Source organism: Ursus maritimus, unplaced genomic scaffold (assembly GCF_017311325.1).
Source record: "Ursus maritimus isolate PB19 unplaced genomic scaffold, ASM1731132v1 scaffold_19, whole genome shotgun sequence".
Taxonomy (NCBI): Eukaryota; Metazoa; Chordata; class Mammalia; order Carnivora; family Ursidae; genus Ursus; species Ursus maritimus.
Window position 1 is genome coordinate 49,206,733 of NW_024424341.1, and position 18,254 is coordinate 49,224,986.

Genomic DNA, 18,254 nt, shown 5'->3' on the forward strand with positions numbered 1-18,254 from the left:
CGCTCTGGAAGCATGACAGGGATGGGCGTGTGTGAGCAGCGGCGGCAGGAGTGTCTGGGGGGTGTGTCCAGCCTCCTTCCTGCCTACTTGGGGCATGTGGGGGGGGTGGCGGCCCCTAGAACGCTTGTCCACGTGCGTGCCTGCGGCCTCCAAAGAGTCCCGGGCTCCCCATCTGACAGCTGTCCTCGGCCCCCCGGCAGCCGCCTGTGATGCTGCTGTCCCCTGTCGCCCCGTGGCCCCACGATGACCCACAGCCCCGCGTCAAGCGAGGACGAGGAACGCCACAGTGCCAGCGAGTGTCCCGAAGGGGGCTCAGAGTCCGACAGCTCCCCAGACGGGCCCAGCAGAGGCCCCCGGGGGACCCGGGGCCAGGGCAGCGGAGCACCTGGTAGTCTGGCCTCCACCCGAGGCCTCCAGGGCCGCTCCATGTCTGTCCCGGACGACGCCCACTTCAGCATGATGGTCTTCCGGATTGGCATCCCGGACCTGCACCAGACAGTGAGTGATGAGCGCCCGCTGGCCAGCGGGGGACAGGGCCCCGAGCCCACAGGAGGTGGCTTCTGCTGCTGGGCGTCCTCCCCCTTGGGCCCCATTTCCAGACCCCCATATGCTTCCCCCAGGTCTCCCTCCTGTCCCCAGAATCACCCCCACCCCCTTGCCAAACCACCTCAGGCTCCTCCCTGTCACCTCCCCAACCAGAAATGTCTGCGCTTCAACCCCGATGCCACCATCTGGACAGCCAAGCAGCAGGTGCTCTGCGCCCTGAGCGAGAGCCTGCAGGATGTGCTCAACTACGGTCTGTTCCAGCCGGCCACCTCAGGCCGCGATGCCAACTTTCTGGAGGAGGAACGGCTGCTTCGGGAGTACCCCCAGTCTTTTGAGAAGGGGGTGCCCTACCTGGAGGTGAGGCCCGCAGCCTGCCCGGCTTGGTCACAGAGGAGAGAAGGGCTGCCCTGTTTTTCTCCCAGTCACGCCCTTGCAAGAGAAAACCCAGTGGGCTCTTCCAGATCTCCTCAGCATTAGCGTCAGAGAGGCCTGCGTGTGCTGCCTCTGACCAACAGAGCAGCCTTGGGCAAGTCACTTCCCTGCCCTAAGCTTCTCTTCACCTTTCAAAGTGGGAAAGGATTCACAATTACAGTAGGTGTTCTAGAACATTCTGTGCAAGGTCCAGACTCCTACTCCTCCACGTCAGGGAGGAGCCCTGCACTCCTCTGCCTACCCAGCCAAGGCTCTAGGGCTGTTTCCACTTTGACCCTGAGATGACCCCCCCTCCCCCGGCTCAAAAGGAGTCCAGCCTCCTCCCCAGGCCCCTGATTCCAAGTCTCTATGTCTCTCCCCTCATACGCCCCTGACCACAGTTCCGATACAAGACCCGGGTTTACAAACAGACCAACCTGGATGAGAAGCAGCTGGCCAAATTGCACACGAAGGTGAGAGAACCCTGCTGGCGCTTACCCCCCAGCATCCCCCCACAGAGACCCGGAACCCCCCACCGCCACTTTCCCACTTCCTCTCCCACCTCTTCCCCGCAGCCCTCCACATTCCCCAGCCCCTTCTGTTCCTCTGCCAGGGACCCCCACCAACTTGAGATGCTGCGTTGCCTTTGGGACAGCCCCAAATGCCACCCCGTTCTCTCCATTATAAGCCCTTCTTCACTCCCCTCTGTGCCCCTCATTGCTCTGCCCGGCCCACACCATTTCCCCTTGGCTCCCACTTTCTTCTTCCTTGGACTCCCCCATCTCATCTCTGGGTCCCCCATATCCACGCAGGGCCCCTGCCTCCCCCGACTTGGCCTGGACTCTGACACAGTGTGCCTCTGCCTCAGGGCTGTTTCATAGAGACCCCGTAGTTCCCCCAAACCCATAGCCTACACCTTTCCCAGATCCAGGGATGTCTCCCAGCCCCAGCCACATCGATCCACGTTAACCTCCAGGCCTCCGACCATATGTCCCCTGTGTCTACCCTGGTTCCCTAACACCTGGGAGGAAGCCAGGGGGCTCCTTTAGCCAGAGGTGAAGAGAACAATTCTTGACACTTGGGAAAAAAGCCCCTGGCCCCTCCTCATCCCCCAGCCTGACCCCACCATGCATTCGTCTCTGTCCTCCCCCAAATATTCCATCCCTCCAGACTTGCGCCATGCGCTCCGGGACCACCAGCCACATACGGCTCCCAAGCATTTCCGGTGTGGCAGGTCCAAACTGAGCCTCGCTGTGAGTGTGAAATGCACACCGGATTTTGAAGACCCAGTATCCCAAAAGAGTAAACTATCTCATTAATAAATTTCCTGTGGATTACCTGTTGATACGGTAATACTGCGCATATATTAGGTTAAAAAGATAGGTCATTGAGATGAATTTCGGCACAATCAACAGTGCCCCTTCCTTGTTCCTTAAAGGTGGCTACTAGAGACTTTTCAGTGCCACACGTGGCTCGCTGTGTGTTTCCACCGGACAGCGCTACTCGGGACCCCAGCTTTTCTCCCTTGCTCCCTGACTGGCCTGTCTTCTCTCTCTTGTCCATGGCTCAGACGGGGTTGAAGAAGTTCCTGGAGTACGTGCAGCTCGGGACGTCCGACAAGGTGGCGAGGCTGCTGGACAAGGGGCTGGACCCCAATTATCATGACTCGGATTCAGGAGGTAGGGAGGGAAGCGGGGGCTTTGGAAGAGATGGGGGGAGCCAAGAATGAGGCGTAAGGGCTGCATGTGACTGGCCTTTCCTGCCCCTTAGAGACCCCCCTGACTCTGGCTGCCCAGACTGAAGGCTCCGTAGAGGTGATTCGAACCCTGTGCCTGGGAGGGGCCCACATCGACTTCCGGGCCCGGGATGGCATGACAGCGCTACACAAAGCTGCGTGTGCCCGTCACTGCCTCGCTCTCACGGTGAGGTGCCAGACCCCCCGGGACCCTCCCCCAGAGTGCAGTGGTCCCCTGACAGCAGGCCGAACTGCAGCCAGTTGCCCCGGACCCACCCTCCTCCCCCCCTTCATCTCCCTGGTCTCCCCTTTGCCTCTCATCTCGCCTCCTGGATGTCCCCTCCCACGTCCCCGTGGGGATGCCACTTCTGCTCTTCCCTTGGACTCCTCTCCCTTTCCCGTTTGTTCTCTCTCAAGCCTCAGTTCTTTAGATTTGTTAAAAATAGTCTCTCTTCGTGTCCCAAACACAAAGCCCCTTTCCATAGCCTGACAGACACACAGCCCCCATGGTCACTCCTCCAAGGGAATCTGAGACCCTCGGCTGACCCCCAGGCGCACCCACCCTACAGGGGATTGTCACACGGAGCTTTGTCCTGGAAGGGCCCAGGGAGATCCTAATACCTGTACTCTCCTGCTACCCAGACATTCTGGTTCCCTTGGACCCAGCTCACCACCAACCCTGCCTCTGTCTCCCTGAAGCGTAGACCCTCCCTCCTCTGTTCCTTAAAGTGCACAGGGAGCAAGCTGCCATGCCCCCAGATACAGACCCTCCTCTGCTCACACACACCCTGCAAACGCAGCGCCTCCCCCTGCCTCCCCCAAGCTCTGGCCCCCATATTTCCTACCCTTCCAGCCTGGGGCTCATTCCCCTTCTCTCACCAGCAGACGCAGCCCCTCCCCTGCTCCGTAACTAAAATGCACTTTCCCACGTAGATGAACCCCTATCCCTGCAAAACACACACCTGGAGTCGCTTACGTGGTCTTATTTTAAAATCCTCTTCCTCTCCCCCCTCCGCAATGGCACTCAATCCCTCTTCAGCCACAGGTCAGGATAGGCTGCCCCCAGAGATATGGGGCTGTTGATAAACACCCCAGCTCACAGATGCTCCAGCTTAATGGGGCCTCTCTTCCCTTCTCCAGCTGCCCTGAAGACCCTAAATGCAGTCAGACGCCAGCCACAAAGATCTGCTTAGGCCCTTGGGATTGACAAACCCTCTAGATGTACCCCCAGTCTGCTCCCTTCCCCCAGACGGATCCTGCTCTCACCCCCACCCCAGGCCTCCAGACCTACTCTGGCCAGTGCAGTAGCCATTAGTCACATGGGGCTGTTCAGATTTAGATTAATTAAAGTGAACTAAGATGAACGTTTCTGTTCCTCGGGCGCTCAGGAGCCCACATGTGGCTGCCGTGTTGAATGGTGAGGTTGCGGGGTTTTTTTGTCACTGCAAACGTTCTGGTGGCCCGCGCTGCTACAGGCTGTCCTCATGCGGTTGCTGCCGTCACTCCTCTAATGATCTGAGCTGAGCTCCCCCGGCCTCTGTGGCCGGAGCTGTTCCTGGAGAGGGACGCCCCCGCCCTCCAGCCCCTGGCCTCAGTGAGGCTGGTCCGACTCACCTTGGTCCGAGCTTGCCCTTTCCCCAGGTCTCCCTCTGCGTCCCATCCTTGGGGTCCTGGTCCCAACCACAGCTCCTGCTTGGCCGGGGGTCCTCCCGCATCCAGACTCTGTTCTCTTATGTGGTCCCCACACAGTCCTGCTGCTAGGATGCGGCACTGACACGCCAGGCTCCTTCAAGGGCTCATCCAACGTCAGCCATGGGGGGAAGGGCCAGGCTCAAGGTCGCACAAGGGCATTGTGGCAGAACCCAAAGCAGCCTTGGCCAGTGTGGGTCACCCAAGTCTCCCTGCCCCGCTGGCCCCTCAGGTTGAGCCAGTACTAGTGGGACTGTCTTCTGTCTTGTCTCCCTCCTCAGGCACTCCTGGACCTCGGGGGCTCCCCCAACTACAAGGACCGCCGAGGCCTGACCCCTCTGTTCCACACGGCTATGGTGGGGGGCGACCCCCGCTGCTGCGAGCTGCTGCTGTACAACAGAGCCCAGCTGGGCGTCGCTGATGAGAACGGCTGGCAGGAGATTCACCAGGTGCTCCAGACGTGGCCAGGAGGGGTTGGGGAGGGGTGTGCGGAGAGGGGAGCCTGGGCCTTGATCAGAGCAAGGATCAGAGACCCTGGTGCAAAGAGCTGGGGATCCAGATGCTGGGGTCCTCATAGAGTGTGAAGGTGGGAGTAGCATAGTCTCCAAAGAGAAAAAGATGGGAGGAGTCAACACCAGGACCTTAAGGGGGCACGGACTGGGGACTGGACATCTTGATCCCTGAGATGGCGGGGGGGGGGGGGGAGGTCTCTTGAGACTTAAGGGGCCAGGCCAGGCACCTGGGTCTTGGAATGACCCGGGAAGTCGACAGTCTGGGCCCCTGGGCAGGAATGGGGGCTGGAAGGAGAGGGAGAGGGAGATGCAGGCTTTCCTGGACTCAGGCTGTAGGATATGCGATGGTTGGGAGAGTCTGATGCGGTCTCCTGGGTTCCCTGCCCCCCCCCCAGGCCTGCCAGCGGGGTCACTCTCAGCACCTGGAACACCTGCTCTTCTACGGGGCTGAGCCCGGAGCCCAGAACGCCTCGGGGAACACGGCCTTGCACATCTGCGCCCTCTACAATAAGGTCTGCTCTGGCCGGGCGGCCCGGGCCCTCCTCCTGCCCCCAGCCCCCCAGCCTCCCTGTGCCCTCTGTTCCGTCACTGTTTCATTCATTCGTTCGTTCACGCCTTCATTCATTCAACAGGTATTTACTGAGCACCTTCCCTGTGCTGAGGACCAGGTAGTGAGCCAGACAGACAGCCCCTCTGTCAGGCACGCCTTCCCGTTACAGTCCAGGGCAGTCGGAGGGAGGTCCCAGGGAATCCAGGTCCCCCTGAGAGCCTGAATCTGGGCTTGGCCTTAGGGCTGGGGTGAAGGGGGCTCTCTGGAAAATGTGCTACCCGTGCTAAGACGAGCGGGAGTCGCTGAGTAGGAGGGGGAGAAAGGGTGTTCCAGGGAGTGGGCACAGCCTGGGCAACAAACCAGAGGGGAGAGAGCACATCAGGATCGTTCCCAGAAGGGAAAGTTGCTTCCCGGGTCCCCTTTCCTGTGTGTCTCCATTCAGCTGCCCTTGGAGCACCTGCTGTGTGCGGTGCGTCTGGGGGGCGCTTCAGGGGACAGAGGAAAGGCCAAACCACAGCCTGGAAGGGAACAAGAGTATATTGCAAGTTGTAGCAATTCGAGGCTGGGTGGACAGCCCCCACCTTGGGAGCTGTGAGTGGAGGTGAGCAGTAAAGAGCTGGCAGGGGGCCTCACGAGCCGGCCCCTGTTGGGGCGGTGGCAGCCGGTTGTGGCTTTCAGCCTGCTGACCCCAGCCCTAGGCGATCCCACGCAAGTCAGCCCCTCAGTCTCCTTCCCTGTTTTCCAGGGCTTCCTGCCCTTGGAGGGGTGCCTCAGGGACTCCGCAGAGCAGGGCTTGGCACGCTGGTGCTGGTCTGCCAACCTCTTCTCCCCCTCCTCCAGGAAGTCTTCCAAGACAGCCCCAGCCCCTTCTGCCTCATCAGAACTTGCAGTGCCGGGGACGTGGCAGGTAGCCACGTGCTGCCTTGTGGCAACAAGCAGTCTGCTCTGCTGCGGGAGAACTCAGTGTTTGTCAAACCCAACCAACGCGGTGCTGTCACTTCCCCTCCCCGGTGTTTCTGTCTCTCCTGCTCCCTGACACAGGCCTCGTGCCCAGATTCCCCAGCTCCACGGCCTCTGCGCATGGCCTGTGGGCAGACCACCCCCCCCCCAGGCAAACCCTGTGCCCTCTCCCAGGCTCTGTCCTCTCCCTGCAAAGGGGATAATGTCAGCTGATTGTAGGGGACAAAAGACCACGTATGTTAAGCCCTCATCCCCAGAAGGCAGCATTGTTAGGACGTGGAAAGTGTATCGTTAATTCAACAGGGAAAACTTAGTATAAAGATTAGTGTGGGAGCTATTACTCTTAGTCAGATAAGCGAGTCATTTCCCCTCTTGAGCTTCTCCTTTCTCATCCGTGCAATGGGTCAGTAACACCTTCGGCGTGAAGGATCAGGGGCTGGATGTTTTACTTGCTCTTGACATGGTGCTTCGCAAGTAGATGCTTGACAGATAGAGTTCGTTTTGTACTTCTCCCTCCCTTGTCTTCCCTCTCAGACCTTAAGCTTCCCAAGGGCCAGAGCTGGGTCTGACAGATGTCCTCGCTCTCTCCTCCCCTGGCCTCCTGACATGCCCGTCTCTCCCCTGCTGGTGAAGGTCAGGTCCATGTTTATGGGCTGTGAGCTCCTCAAGGGTGCGGGCTCAGTCTGATCAATCACTGTGTCCCAAGGCCGTAGGACGTAGTAGGTCTCGGTGCGTCTTTGCTGAACGAGGGGGTGGACGGATGAATTAGGAATCAGCTACCTTGCGTTTGCCCCAAGACTACGAGCACCCCTCAGAATATTCAACAAGTGTTTGCTCTGCGAAAGACTGAATGACTGAGTGAATGAATGAATGACTTGAACAAATGAATTTTGAGTGACTCGGCTCCACGTCCTTCATCCTCATGCATCCCTGTGCATGCTTCGTGGGCATCCACCGTGTGCCCGGATGTGAGATGAGTCAGACTCCGCATGGTGCCTGTCCTGGGGAACTGGCGGGGAGTTCACCTCTGGCCCAAGGCAGGTGTGTAGACGAGGAATTGCCATGCTATGAGATCAGTGCTAGGACAGCAGTAAATCGAGGTTCTCGAGGCATCGGGTGAATTGCTGGTTGGGCTGGCGGAGTGCTCTGGCGCTGGGCTAGGCGAGGTGGCGGTGGAGGCGGGCAGACATGCGAAAACACACACGTGGCAGTTAACTGTCTAATTGGGGTCAGCATGTACACACTTAGACACACACACACTCACAACTCACGAACACACCCAGAAAACTAACTGAGCTTTGCTGTCCAGTGACCGGCTTGGGCAAGTGGAGTTGTGCGCCCACGAGACATAGATGAGCCCTAGGCTTCAGAGGCCACATTTGAGTCCTAGCTGCTCCACTCATTGGCTGTGTGACTCTGGGCCCAGATTTGCCCTCTCTGAGCCTGTCTTGTAGGATGGTCCCATACAAGCATCCTTGGTGTGCTTGTCACACGGAGAGGGAGAGACCAAGAAGGTGCTTTGTAAATGCTGGTTGAATTGCCTCGGGGTTGAGCTGGGGGCCAGGCTGGGTTTGGCCAGGCCAAGGTAAAGGGTGGAAGCCTTCAGCAACTGTTTATGAAACAGCCAGTTCCTGTGGGCCAGGCACTACTCCAGGTGTGGGTCCTGCCACAGACAAAATCATGGCCCTGTATAAAACTCAATGTAGTGGGGGAGAGCTGCTAAAGAGACAAGTCAAAGAGAAATGTCATTTGAGGGAGACCGTGTCATGAAGAAAATGAGTTAATGCTGGCCTAGAAGAATGCCTGGCATATAATGGGCATCATATAAATTAAAACAGGGGACAGGATAGGGAGCTAGAGGTAGCCAGAGAAGCCCTCTCCGAAGAGGAGGCATTTGAGCAAAAACTTAAATGAAGTGAGTGAGTGAGCCATGTGGAAATCTAGGGGCAGATAATTCCAAGCAGACAGAGCAGCAGGTGCAAAGGCCCTGGGGCAGGAGCATGCCTGTCAGAGGAAGAAGGAGGCTCCAGTGTGGCTGGAGTACGGGGAGTGAAGAAAGGTGGCAGAAGATGAAGTTGGTGAGGCTGGGGGGGAGCAGGGCAGGCAGGTCAGGTGCAGGTAGAGCCTCTAGGCCGTGGCAAGAGCCCGGGGTTTGATCCAAACAGCGAGAGGGAGTGACGTGGTTGGCATTAGGAAGGCATCGATCTGGACGCGGACAGCGTTCACCTCCCACTGCCCAACCCTGGCCCCCTCTGGCCCAGTTCCTTCTGGGTCTAGCGGAGTGCATGATAAGGGCAAAGACTCTGGCATCAGACAGTCCCTGGTTCAAATCCAACTGTTGATAGTCACCAGCGGCACGACCTGGGGCTCCTTGTGATGCCTTAGCTTCCTCGTCTGTAGAATGGGGATAGTAATTTCCATCTCATGGAATTGTTGGGCAATACAGTGAGCTTCTGCCTCTAAAGCGCTGAGCACCTGACGTGCAACATAGGAAGCCCTCCTTGCCGCTTGGGTTGGTGGCTCTCAATTGCCACAGCCCGGCCCCCAGGGACATGGAGCGCTGTGTGCAGCGGGTCTTGGTTTTCACAGCTGGGCAGGGGAGTGCTACTGCCATCTAGTGGTAGAGCCCAGGGATGCTGCTAAGACGGGACAGCCGCCCCTGCAAAGATTTATGTGGCCCCAAATGTCAGCTGCGCTGAGGTCAAGAAACCCTGCTTCTGATTAGCGCCACCCAATAGACTACAACACGGGTCACACGGGTCATTTTAAGTGTCCCAGGAGCCGCATTAAAAAAAAGAATAAACAGGTGATGTTAATTTTTGTAGCGTATCTTATGAACCCATGGTTTCCAAAAATATTATCATGTCAACATGCAAGCGATATAACAGTTATTAGAAATATTTAATTTTTTCTCCAGCTAAGTTGTTGAAATCTGGTGTGTATTTTACATGTACGGCTCTCCTCAGTTTGGACCGGACCCATGTAAAGGGCTCTTGAGCCGCATGTGGTAAGTGGCTGCTGTCCTGGGCGAGGCAGGTTTAGAGCAGGTTGTTTCCGAAGTTCTTAGCCCAGTGCCTCTGTCTGCTCATGACCTTCACGGTTGTCCTTTGTTTCGCCCTCTGCCACCGGCCATCGTCGCCATCACCCACAGGAGACCTGCGCTCGGATCCTCCTCTATCGAGGGGCCAACAAGGATGTGAAGAATAACAACGGACAGACCCCATTCCAGGTCTGGGGCTCTGAGGGCTGGTGGGGGGCACAAAGAAGGCAGGGGGTGAGGAAGGTGGGACAGATAGGGGTGCTGGCGGAGAAGCTGGTGGTCTGGGAGAGGAGGGAGGGGAGCAGTTGCTGGGGTGAAGGTTTGGGGGGCAGGGGCGGGGAGCAGCGGGCCAGGGACCTCACCGTGCTTCCCACCCTCTCCCTCTGCTGCCTGGGCCACCCCACCTCCCTGTGCCCCCTCCTTCCAGGTGGCAGTGATCGCTGGGAATTTTGAATTGGGGGAGCTGATCCGAAACCATCGAGAACAGGATGTGGGTGAGCAAGTGGGAGGTGGGGCTAAGGGGAGACCCTAGGGTACTTGGAGATGCATGGTGGGACTGGGAAGTCAGTGGACTGAGTAGTAGTAGGGGGTACGATTCTAGGCCCCCACTCTCTCTCATGTCTATCTTTCTCCCCTCATGCCTCTCCCCCGTCCTCCCTTGCCTGCATGCCCCCTCCACCTGCCTGTCTCCCCCGCCCCTGCTGCCCCCTGCCACTGTGCCCTCTCAGTGCCCTTCCAGGAGTCCCCCAAGTATGCAGCCCGGCGACGGGGACCCCCAGGCGCAGGGCTGACGGTGCCCCCGGCACTGCTTCGGGCCAACAGTGATACCAGCATGGCCCTGCCTGACTGGATGGTGTTTGCCGCCCCGGGGACCTCGTCCTCTGGGGCCCCCGGCCCTACCTCAGGGCCCCAGGGCCAGTCGCAGCCCTCGGCTCCCAGCACCAAGCTCAGCAGTGGGACCCTCCGAAGTGCCAGCAGCCCCCGGGGCGCCCGGGCCCGCTCCCCATCCCGTGGGAGGCACCCCGAAGAGGCCAAGAGGCAGCCCCGTGGACGGCCCAGGTAGGGGAAAGCTCAGCCCTGGTCCCACAGACCCCAACCCAACCAGATCCTATCCTTGGAGCCACAAGTCCCCCCACCCAGGCTGGCGCCCCATCCACCCCAGACCCTGGTCCCACCCTCAGGCCTCCAGATCTCTCTCCTGCCCTCTGAGGAAGGGAGGGCATTGTAAGCCCCAGTCTTGCACCCATCCCCAAATGTGCCAGTTTAGCTGAGCACCTGCTCAATGCCAGGGGCCAGGGGTGGGGTGCCCAAAAGAAATGTTGGTTCCAGCCCCTGAAGCCAGACAGACAGACAGACAGGGCAAGGTGAGAAAAAGCCAAATGGGGTGGGAACGGGCGAGGGACTTGGGGAAGGGTGTCTGAGCTTGGAGATGAGGCCAGAGGAGGGGTGCGGGAGCGGAGGAGCCACTCAGCGTAGGGGGGAGGACGAGCAGGGGGCATTCTGGGGGTAAAGAGGCCAGGCTGGCTAGAGGAGGGTGAGAAGGGGGACTGTGGCTGGCCAGTATGTCCTGAGGACACGGGAGAGTGAAAAATCACGCCGGGCTGGGCATGGCAGACAGAGGAGTTGGACCTGCCTCAGGAGGAAGCTGGGAGTCGCTGAAGGCTCGTGAGGGAGCTAAGAGATGACACAGTCAGAGCTCTGCTTCAGGAAGCTGAATCAGGCACAGCATGCAGGGCCGTGGGAGGGGCAGAGCCGGAAGCCAAGAGGCAGAGGAGGGGGCCGGGGGGGGGGCAGCAGTGGGCAGGCAGAGGGAGCCCCCAAATGCCCTCTTCCCCCAAGGACACCAGAGCTGGGAAACCCACTCAAACCCCCTCCCCCCCTCTGATGCTCCATCCCCCCCCACCCCACGGACCCCTGTTCTCCCAGAGGTGCCCCTTCCCTCCACTCTCCCCTGCCTCTCACACCCTCTGTGTATGCAGCTCCAGCGGGACGCCCAGGGAAGGGCCGGCAGGGGGCACGGGGGGCTCGGGGGGCCCTGGGGGCTCCCTGGGCAGCCGCGGGAGGCGCAGGAAGCTCTACTCAGCGGTACCCGGACGCTCCTTCATGGCCGTGAAGTCCTACCAGGCCCAAGCGGAGGGGGAGATCTCCCTAAGCAAGGGGGAGAAGATCAAAGGTAACAGGGCAGGGCCGGGCCAGGCTGGGGGGCGAGGGTCGGGCAGGGGAGCGCACCGCTCTAGGACGAGGCAGTCAAGGACAAACAGTGCTCTGGGGCCCAGACTTTCCAGTGGACTCTGGGGACCCCAGAGAGCCCCTGGATGCCCTTTGGCCCCGGAGGAGCATGAAACGCCCATTGGGAGGAGGTGTTGAGGCCAAAGAAGGGAAATGAGCATTTGGGGGGGCCCGACACCATGCTGGGCCCCGTGGGAGTGGTACCCCCGCAGGATCAGCCTTTCAGGAGGGTGTCAGGAGCCCATCAGACAGTTGAAGGAACAGTCCCACAGGTCAAGTGACTTCCCCCGGTCCTCCGTCTGAGCCCACGGTCTTTCCTGCCCCCTGGTGTGGAGCGTGAGGCCAAGCCACTTTGACTTCACCTCCTGCCCCTGCCAGGTGTCTTCCTCTGAGAAACAGGGTGGGGCCCGCTTCCCAGGGATCTGATGAGACAGGTGTTGGAAGCCAGGGCCATGCCAAGGGCTCCCTGAGCTGCGGCGGCTGCTGTTCCTGGAGTTTTCCTCTCTTTGGTTTTTCTGTCTTCTTCTGGAAAATGGTGCCAGTAGCCCTCACGTGCAGACTTCGCAGGGCTGTTGACGTGTGTTCTTGGATAGAATGAAGCTTGGAAACGGGAAGCAAGCAGACGTGGCAGTTAATGCGAGGCGGGGGAGCAATTCTTTGCCGACTCTAGGCTGCGGAGGAGCTGAGTAGTGTCGCGCTGGAGGGCCGGGCTGCCAGGGTTCAAATCCCGGTTCGACCGCTCCTGGCTGGGCGCCCTCACACAAGGGACTTTTCTCTGGGCCTCAGTTTCCATCTGTACAATGGGACCCTGGTGAGGTTTTAAAAAGTCAGTTCCCTTAAAGCAGCCAGGATAATGCTGAGCACATAGCAAGCGCCAACGATTGTGATCCTCAGGGGGTCCCCACGACAGGAGCTTAGAGAGGAGAGAGACCCCGGCTGCCCGGGAAAGCTGGGGGTTCTTCCCATAGGAGACAGAGGTTGTGTGGGGCCTTGAAGGATGTGCAGGGATTGGAGCATCAGGTGGGTCGTGGATCGGCATCTGTTTTGTTCTATCTCTTCCCGTAGCCTGAGTTCCTGAAGGCAAGGTCACGTGTCATTGATCTCTGGGTTGCTGGGGCCCAGTGTAATGACCCAGGACCCAGGAAGCCTCAGTGCCCATCTGCTGAATGAGTGAATGAATGAATGGCCAGAGGCAGGAGCAAACTGTGGGGGCCAGTGGCAGTGCCTCCCGAGGCAGGGTGCCTGGGAAGTGTGTGTGCGTGCCTATGTGTGGGTGAACACACAGGCACCCACATGTGGAGGGTCAGGTCTGTGCTCTGAGACAAGAGTTTGAAAGAAGAAAGGGAAGCTAAGGTCCGAGGGGAGGGACCTTCCGTGTGCAGTATCTTCCAAGTTTCTTTCTGAAATTCAAGCCCAATACTTTTGTACATTGCTCGGTCTTTGTATCCTTCCCTTTCATTAAGACATTTAATCGCTTCAAAGCGTGCCTCCATCCACGATGCCACCGAGGTTCACCGCACCCCGTTGAGGCAGCAGGCTCCTTCTGCTCTCAGGCCAAAGCCCGGTGCCTGAGCCTGGCCTGCTCGCCCCTCCCCTCCCCACCCACCCACCAACCTCAACTCATGGCATTCTTCCCTTCCCCCACAGGGTGCCAGGGACCTCCTTCTCCCCATTCCTCACATGGCCCAAGCCCTTTTCCACACTAGGCTCTTTGCACGCGCTGTTTTTCTGCCAGGACAGCCTTTCCTCCCTCTCTTTGCCTCTTCAACTCCTAGGATCCTTCCAGTCTCAGTCTAGATGTCATGTCCTCTGGGACACTGTCCTGGCACCTCTTTGCTGTCCGATTTATACACCCCCATCTGGCCTTTCTTCGGACACCCTGTCCCTTTCTCCTGGAGCACTGACCATCATTTTCAGTTGTACGGTCACTTACAGAGTTACGCCTCCAGTGGGTGCCGGCGGGGAAGCGCCACGAGGACAAGAACCACATTGGTTGTGTCCAATGGCCCTCAACCCAGTGTCTAGCCTGGTGCTTGATTCGTGACCAGCACTAAATAAATCTTCGTTCAGTGAACGGACGATTGATTCCATGACCACCCAGCTGGTCACTGGAGGGCTAGCCAAGAACCCAGACCGCTTGTGACCCCCTCGCCTGTTCCCTTCCATGCCCTTGAGCGTCTCCTCGATTTGGTCTCCCCAGATCCTCCCAAGGGTGGCAGTTGAAGCAGAGAAAAGCACAAGGGGACCCCAACTCAAATCCCAGTGTGGCTTGAGCCATCTCTGGGCAAGGGACTTTCCTGCTCTAGCTTCAGCTTCTTCATCTAGAAAATGGGAAATCAGGTGTTGCCTACCCAGGTAGGCCCAAGGGAAGTGTGCGAAGGGCCGAGCACCAGAGCCAGGAGAAACGCTGAAAAGAGGGAGGACGGTGCGCGTTTGTTACTCTTGCCATGATCGCCAACGTCAGAAGCAGCAGCAACCCTGCTTGAACAGAGAGGTAGCAAAACATTATGACTCAAAGCCTTCACTCTGGAGACAGAGTGGGGTTCAAATCGAGGCTCTTTGGATTACAAGCCGTATATTCCAGAGCACATGACTCCGGCTCTCTGAGCCTCAGTTTACCTATCAGTAAAGGGTTTAATGAAAGTGTCCCTTCATAGGGTTCTGGTCACCAGTGAGAACTGGATAGACGTTAGCAGTTCCCTGATGTCCGTCTTTGTGTTTGGGCGGTTGCCACACGCGCGGACAGTACGCAGTCAGCAAATGTGTGTCGTGTGGGGCCCCCAGCGACAGGTTAGGGAAATTACAGACCCCCCCCCCCCGCCCCGCCCCGAGCTGTGACTGGTTGGTTACCAGGGGAGGTGAGGGCCAGTCCTGAATATGTCCCTAACCTGTGAGGACCATGTCACCAGACACAGCCCTTTCTCCCAGTGCCTCTGGATGTCCCCATTGGATTTGGAAAGCGAGAATGCAGTAGTGATACGATTTGGTTCTACCCCCTCCCCCTCATCCCTTCCCTGGACGCTTATTAAGGATGCCCTTGGGGCCAGGCCCTGTGCAAGGTACTGGGGAATTGTGGCAAGGCTGTGCATCGAGTATGTTGGGGGCGGGAGGCGACACAGAAACCTAGAAATGTTTTTATGTCCCTGCTCCCCACCCAGTGCTTAGCATCGGGGAAGGAGGCTTCTGGGAAGGCCAGGTCAAAGGTCGCGTTGGCTGGTTCCCCTCTGACTGCCTAGAAGAGGTGGCGAACCGCTCCCAGGAGGGCAAGCAAGGTAATGAGGACTCCCCAGTTGTCCCCGATCATCCTAGGGTTCTCCTGACGGGGATGGGGTGCTGGGAGGTAGATGGGACGAGCTGGGCCGGGACCCCCAGGGGTTGGCCCATGGTTTTCAGAGTGAGGGTCCAAGGTCGTCGCTTGTCCCCCTGCAGAAAGCCGCAGTGACAAGGCAAAGAGACTCTTCCGGCATTATACCGTGGGCTCCTACGACAGCTTTGATGCCCCAAGGTAAATGTCCTTACACCCTCGGGTGCCCCTCACCCAACCTCCCTTCATATTCCACCTTTAAATATTTCCACCACCTCCAAGCCTCCTTTCTGCTCCCTCTAAAGTTTGATTCAGAGGTGGGGGAAGGCAGAGTTAGCTTCAGACCACAAGCCTAGTCCCAAACCATCCTTGGCAGCCTGAGACTGCCCAGTTTTGGGGTAGCTTGAGAATAGTGGGGTGGACAAATAAGGATGGGGATGTCTGGGGGCCCAGGGAGCTCGTGTGTGTGGCTGGCTGGAGGCCTTTGTCTCCTTCATGTGCCCCATCTCTGTGCGGGGTCATGTGCAGCAGAAGTGTATGCATCCCATGCCTCGCAGGGACGTGGGGAGAGGGGCAGGCATAGCTGGGCCAGGAGGGGTGGGGCTGGAGAGACGGGCACACTGACACCTTTCCCCTCCCTGGCTGCTGGCTGACTTGCTTCAGAAGCTTGATGGATGGGATTGGCCCAGGGAGGTGAGAGGGGAGGGGAAGGGAGGGTACGGGGTCAGGAATGGGAAGAAAGGGGTGCCTGGGGATGTATGGACTTGTGTGTGCACGACCAGAGCTGGTTTCCCTGTGCGTGAACATCTTACACAGGCGAGCGTCCTTGTACGGATTCTCTGAGTGTGTCCTTGCCCCTGTGTCTCTGTAGATGCGCATGACATGTGTCTGTGTGCATGAGTGGCTAGACGCCCCTAGACGTATAGTCCTGTGCCTATATATGCCCATGACAGCGAGAGGGTCTGTCCTCCTCTGTATAGATGGGTGCATTTGTGGCTGTCATTTATGGGTGCACGACTGAGGCTAATCGTGCAGCTGGCACTGCACATTTGTGTTTCCCTGAATCTGTGTGTCTGAGAATGAGGGCAAGTGTTTCCAGGGATGTCAGTGTGTCTGCTTACCTTGTACGGACAGGTGGGTTTCTGCACACGTCTGTCTCTTTCTATGCATGTCACGGTGAGTGCGTGTTAGCCCAGAAAATCGTGTGCATGCATTTGCATCTGTCCCATTGATCTGGAATTCAGGACCTGGGGCACTGGGGGAGGGGAGGGCAGAAGAGGGGAGGATTCCAGGGCTTGGGCTTCCAGAAGGGCAAGACTGTGGGGGAGGGATGGTCATAACTGGGTATCTGAAAGATGACACCCTCCCCCACCGCTCCCCCCCCCCCCTCCAGGGAAGGGTCTCCTTGTTTGTAGCATCCTTCCATTAAATGTGTCCAAACCTATGTGTCTGTGTTCTGGCCAGTGGGGATGGGTGGGAGGGTTGCGGGGAGAGAAAAATAACAAGATGGGGAGAGAGGGTGGGGCTGGGGTGCCACCCTGCGCCCGGAGTGTCTGAGGCGCTTGACCATTGTGCGTGTTCACCTGGCACGTCTCTGGCTCTGGGCACTGGGTGAGTATCAAGGTCCCCCCACCCCAAATCTCCCTATCAGCCTCTGCCTCTTGTCTCTGACAGTGTCTCTCTGGGTCTCTCCTTGGCCTTGGTCTGGGAATCACTTGCTCCACCAGCTGGATAGGGGCGGTCCCTCTTGCCCTCAGCTTCTTCCTTCTCCTCCCCTAGCTCTGTCAACTTCATTCCCTCCCCTTCTCCCTTCCTCCTTGTGCCTGCTGGCATGTGCTGCTCTGTGTGGTGTCTGAGCCTTTTCCCCTCTTGCCTCCCCCCCCCCCCCCCCCCCGGCTCTCCCTGCCCCTGTCTGAGGTGGCCTGGCCTGTGTTGTGTGCCCTGCATCCCTGCTGGAGCTGTGAGGGCCTGGCCTGTTGCCACCCTCTCTCCTCTCCCTGGGGGTCTGTGCTCTCTCCTCTCTCGAGTGAACTGCAGTGTGTGTCTGTCCCTCTTCTGGGCTTCTTTGGGGCGTGGGGAGGGGTGTCTCTCACTGCTCTGGGGCCCAGTCTCAATGTTTCTAGCCTTCCCTTCCTGGCCCTTCCAGACTGTGTTGGGGTGCATTATGTGTCGGTCTGCGATGGGGGGCTGTGCGTCCCCTCCTGGGGCCTCTCTCACCGTGGTATCCCTGCCTGGGAAGTGGGGCTCGGTTCGCGCGTCCCCGCACGCGGTCGCCAGGCATCTTGTACGGTGTTGTGCGTCTCTCTCCGCTCTCCCTCGCTCTGCACCTGCGCGGGAGGGCTCTGGAGGGGGGAGGGGGTTAAGGGGGGGCCCCAGACCGGAAGTGCCTCCCCCTTCTTCTCCCCCCGCCCGCGCCTCGCCCCTCCCCCTTCTCCCGCCAAGGGGGCCCCGCGTTCCCCTCCCGGCCCCCTCCCCCCTGCCCGGCCCCCTCCGCCACCCGGCGCAGGACGCCAAGGGGTTAAAGCCTCGCGCCCGCCGCCCGCCTCCGGAGCTGTCCGCGGTGCTGAAGCCGGCGCCGTCCGCGGTCCTTGCGCTCCCGCCGCGGCCCGACCCCGCGCCCCGCGCCCCCGCGCCCCCCGGCATGTGAGCCCCCGGCCCTGCCCTCCCTCCCGCGGGAGGGTGCGCGCCCCCTCCCCCTCCCCCCTCCCGGCGCGGGTCAGCATGAGGCGGGGCCTGGGGGCCCGGACACGGGGGTTCGGCCGAGCGGGGACGGGGACGCGGCGGCGGCGGCGGCGGCGGGGGCGGCCGGCACCGGGACCGGGGCCGGGGCCGCGGCGGCGATGGCTTTGTCTGCGGTCGGCGGCGGCGGGGGTCTCGGAGGCGGCCCCGGTGGGGGCTCCCTGCCGCAGCCGCCCCCCGCGCTCTCCTCCAGCTGGCCGGCCCTGGGGCCCCGGCGGCGCAGCGTCTGGTACATCTACAGGTAACGGAGCGCGCCGCCCCTTTTCTCCGCGGCAGGCTGGGAGGCCCCGGCCCGCTGTGACGACCCTCCCCTCGCCGCTAATCCCCCAGCCTTGGGACTCCTCCCCCCTCAAGCCGCCCCCCCCCTTACCTTCCCTCAGTGATAAACCCTTTTGGACCCCTCTTCTCAATCCTTCTCTCATCCCCGTCCCTGGGCCTCTCTCCCCGACCCCCCCCCCACCACCACATACACTCCTCAGTTCCCTTCCAGGCCCTTTCAGACTCCCCTCATCTCTTCCTCCGAAATCTTGCCCCCAGTC

General features: G+C 59.7%; 1 protein-coding gene across 1 annotated transcript in view; it reads left to right on the top strand.

Moving 5' to 3' along the window:
• The first annotated feature begins 243 nt into the window (after window positions 1-243).
• Window positions 244-18,254, top strand: part of SHANK1 (SH3 and multiple ankyrin repeat domains 1) — a 43,072-nt gene continuing 25,061 nt past the window's right edge. The window contains exons 1-14 of the mRNA XM_040632912.1: window positions 244-498; window positions 700-903; window positions 1,359-1,430; window positions 2,528-2,636; window positions 2,728-2,879; window positions 4,663-4,830; window positions 5,289-5,405; window positions 9,555-9,632; window positions 9,871-9,937; window positions 10,172-10,502; window positions 11,423-11,616; window positions 14,831-14,944; window positions 15,102-15,177; window positions 15,643-15,669. Coding sequence (XP_040488846.1) covers window positions 244-498; window positions 700-903; window positions 1,359-1,430; window positions 2,528-2,636; window positions 2,728-2,879; window positions 4,663-4,830; window positions 5,289-5,405; window positions 9,555-9,632; window positions 9,871-9,937; window positions 10,172-10,502; window positions 11,423-11,616; window positions 14,831-14,944; window positions 15,102-15,177; window positions 15,643-15,669 — 1,964 coding nt within the window. The remainder of the gene's footprint in view (window positions 499-699; window positions 904-1,358; window positions 1,431-2,527; window positions 2,637-2,727; window positions 2,880-4,662; window positions 4,831-5,288; window positions 5,406-9,554; window positions 9,633-9,870; window positions 9,938-10,171; window positions 10,503-11,422; window positions 11,617-14,830; window positions 14,945-15,101; window positions 15,178-15,642; window positions 15,670-18,254) is intronic.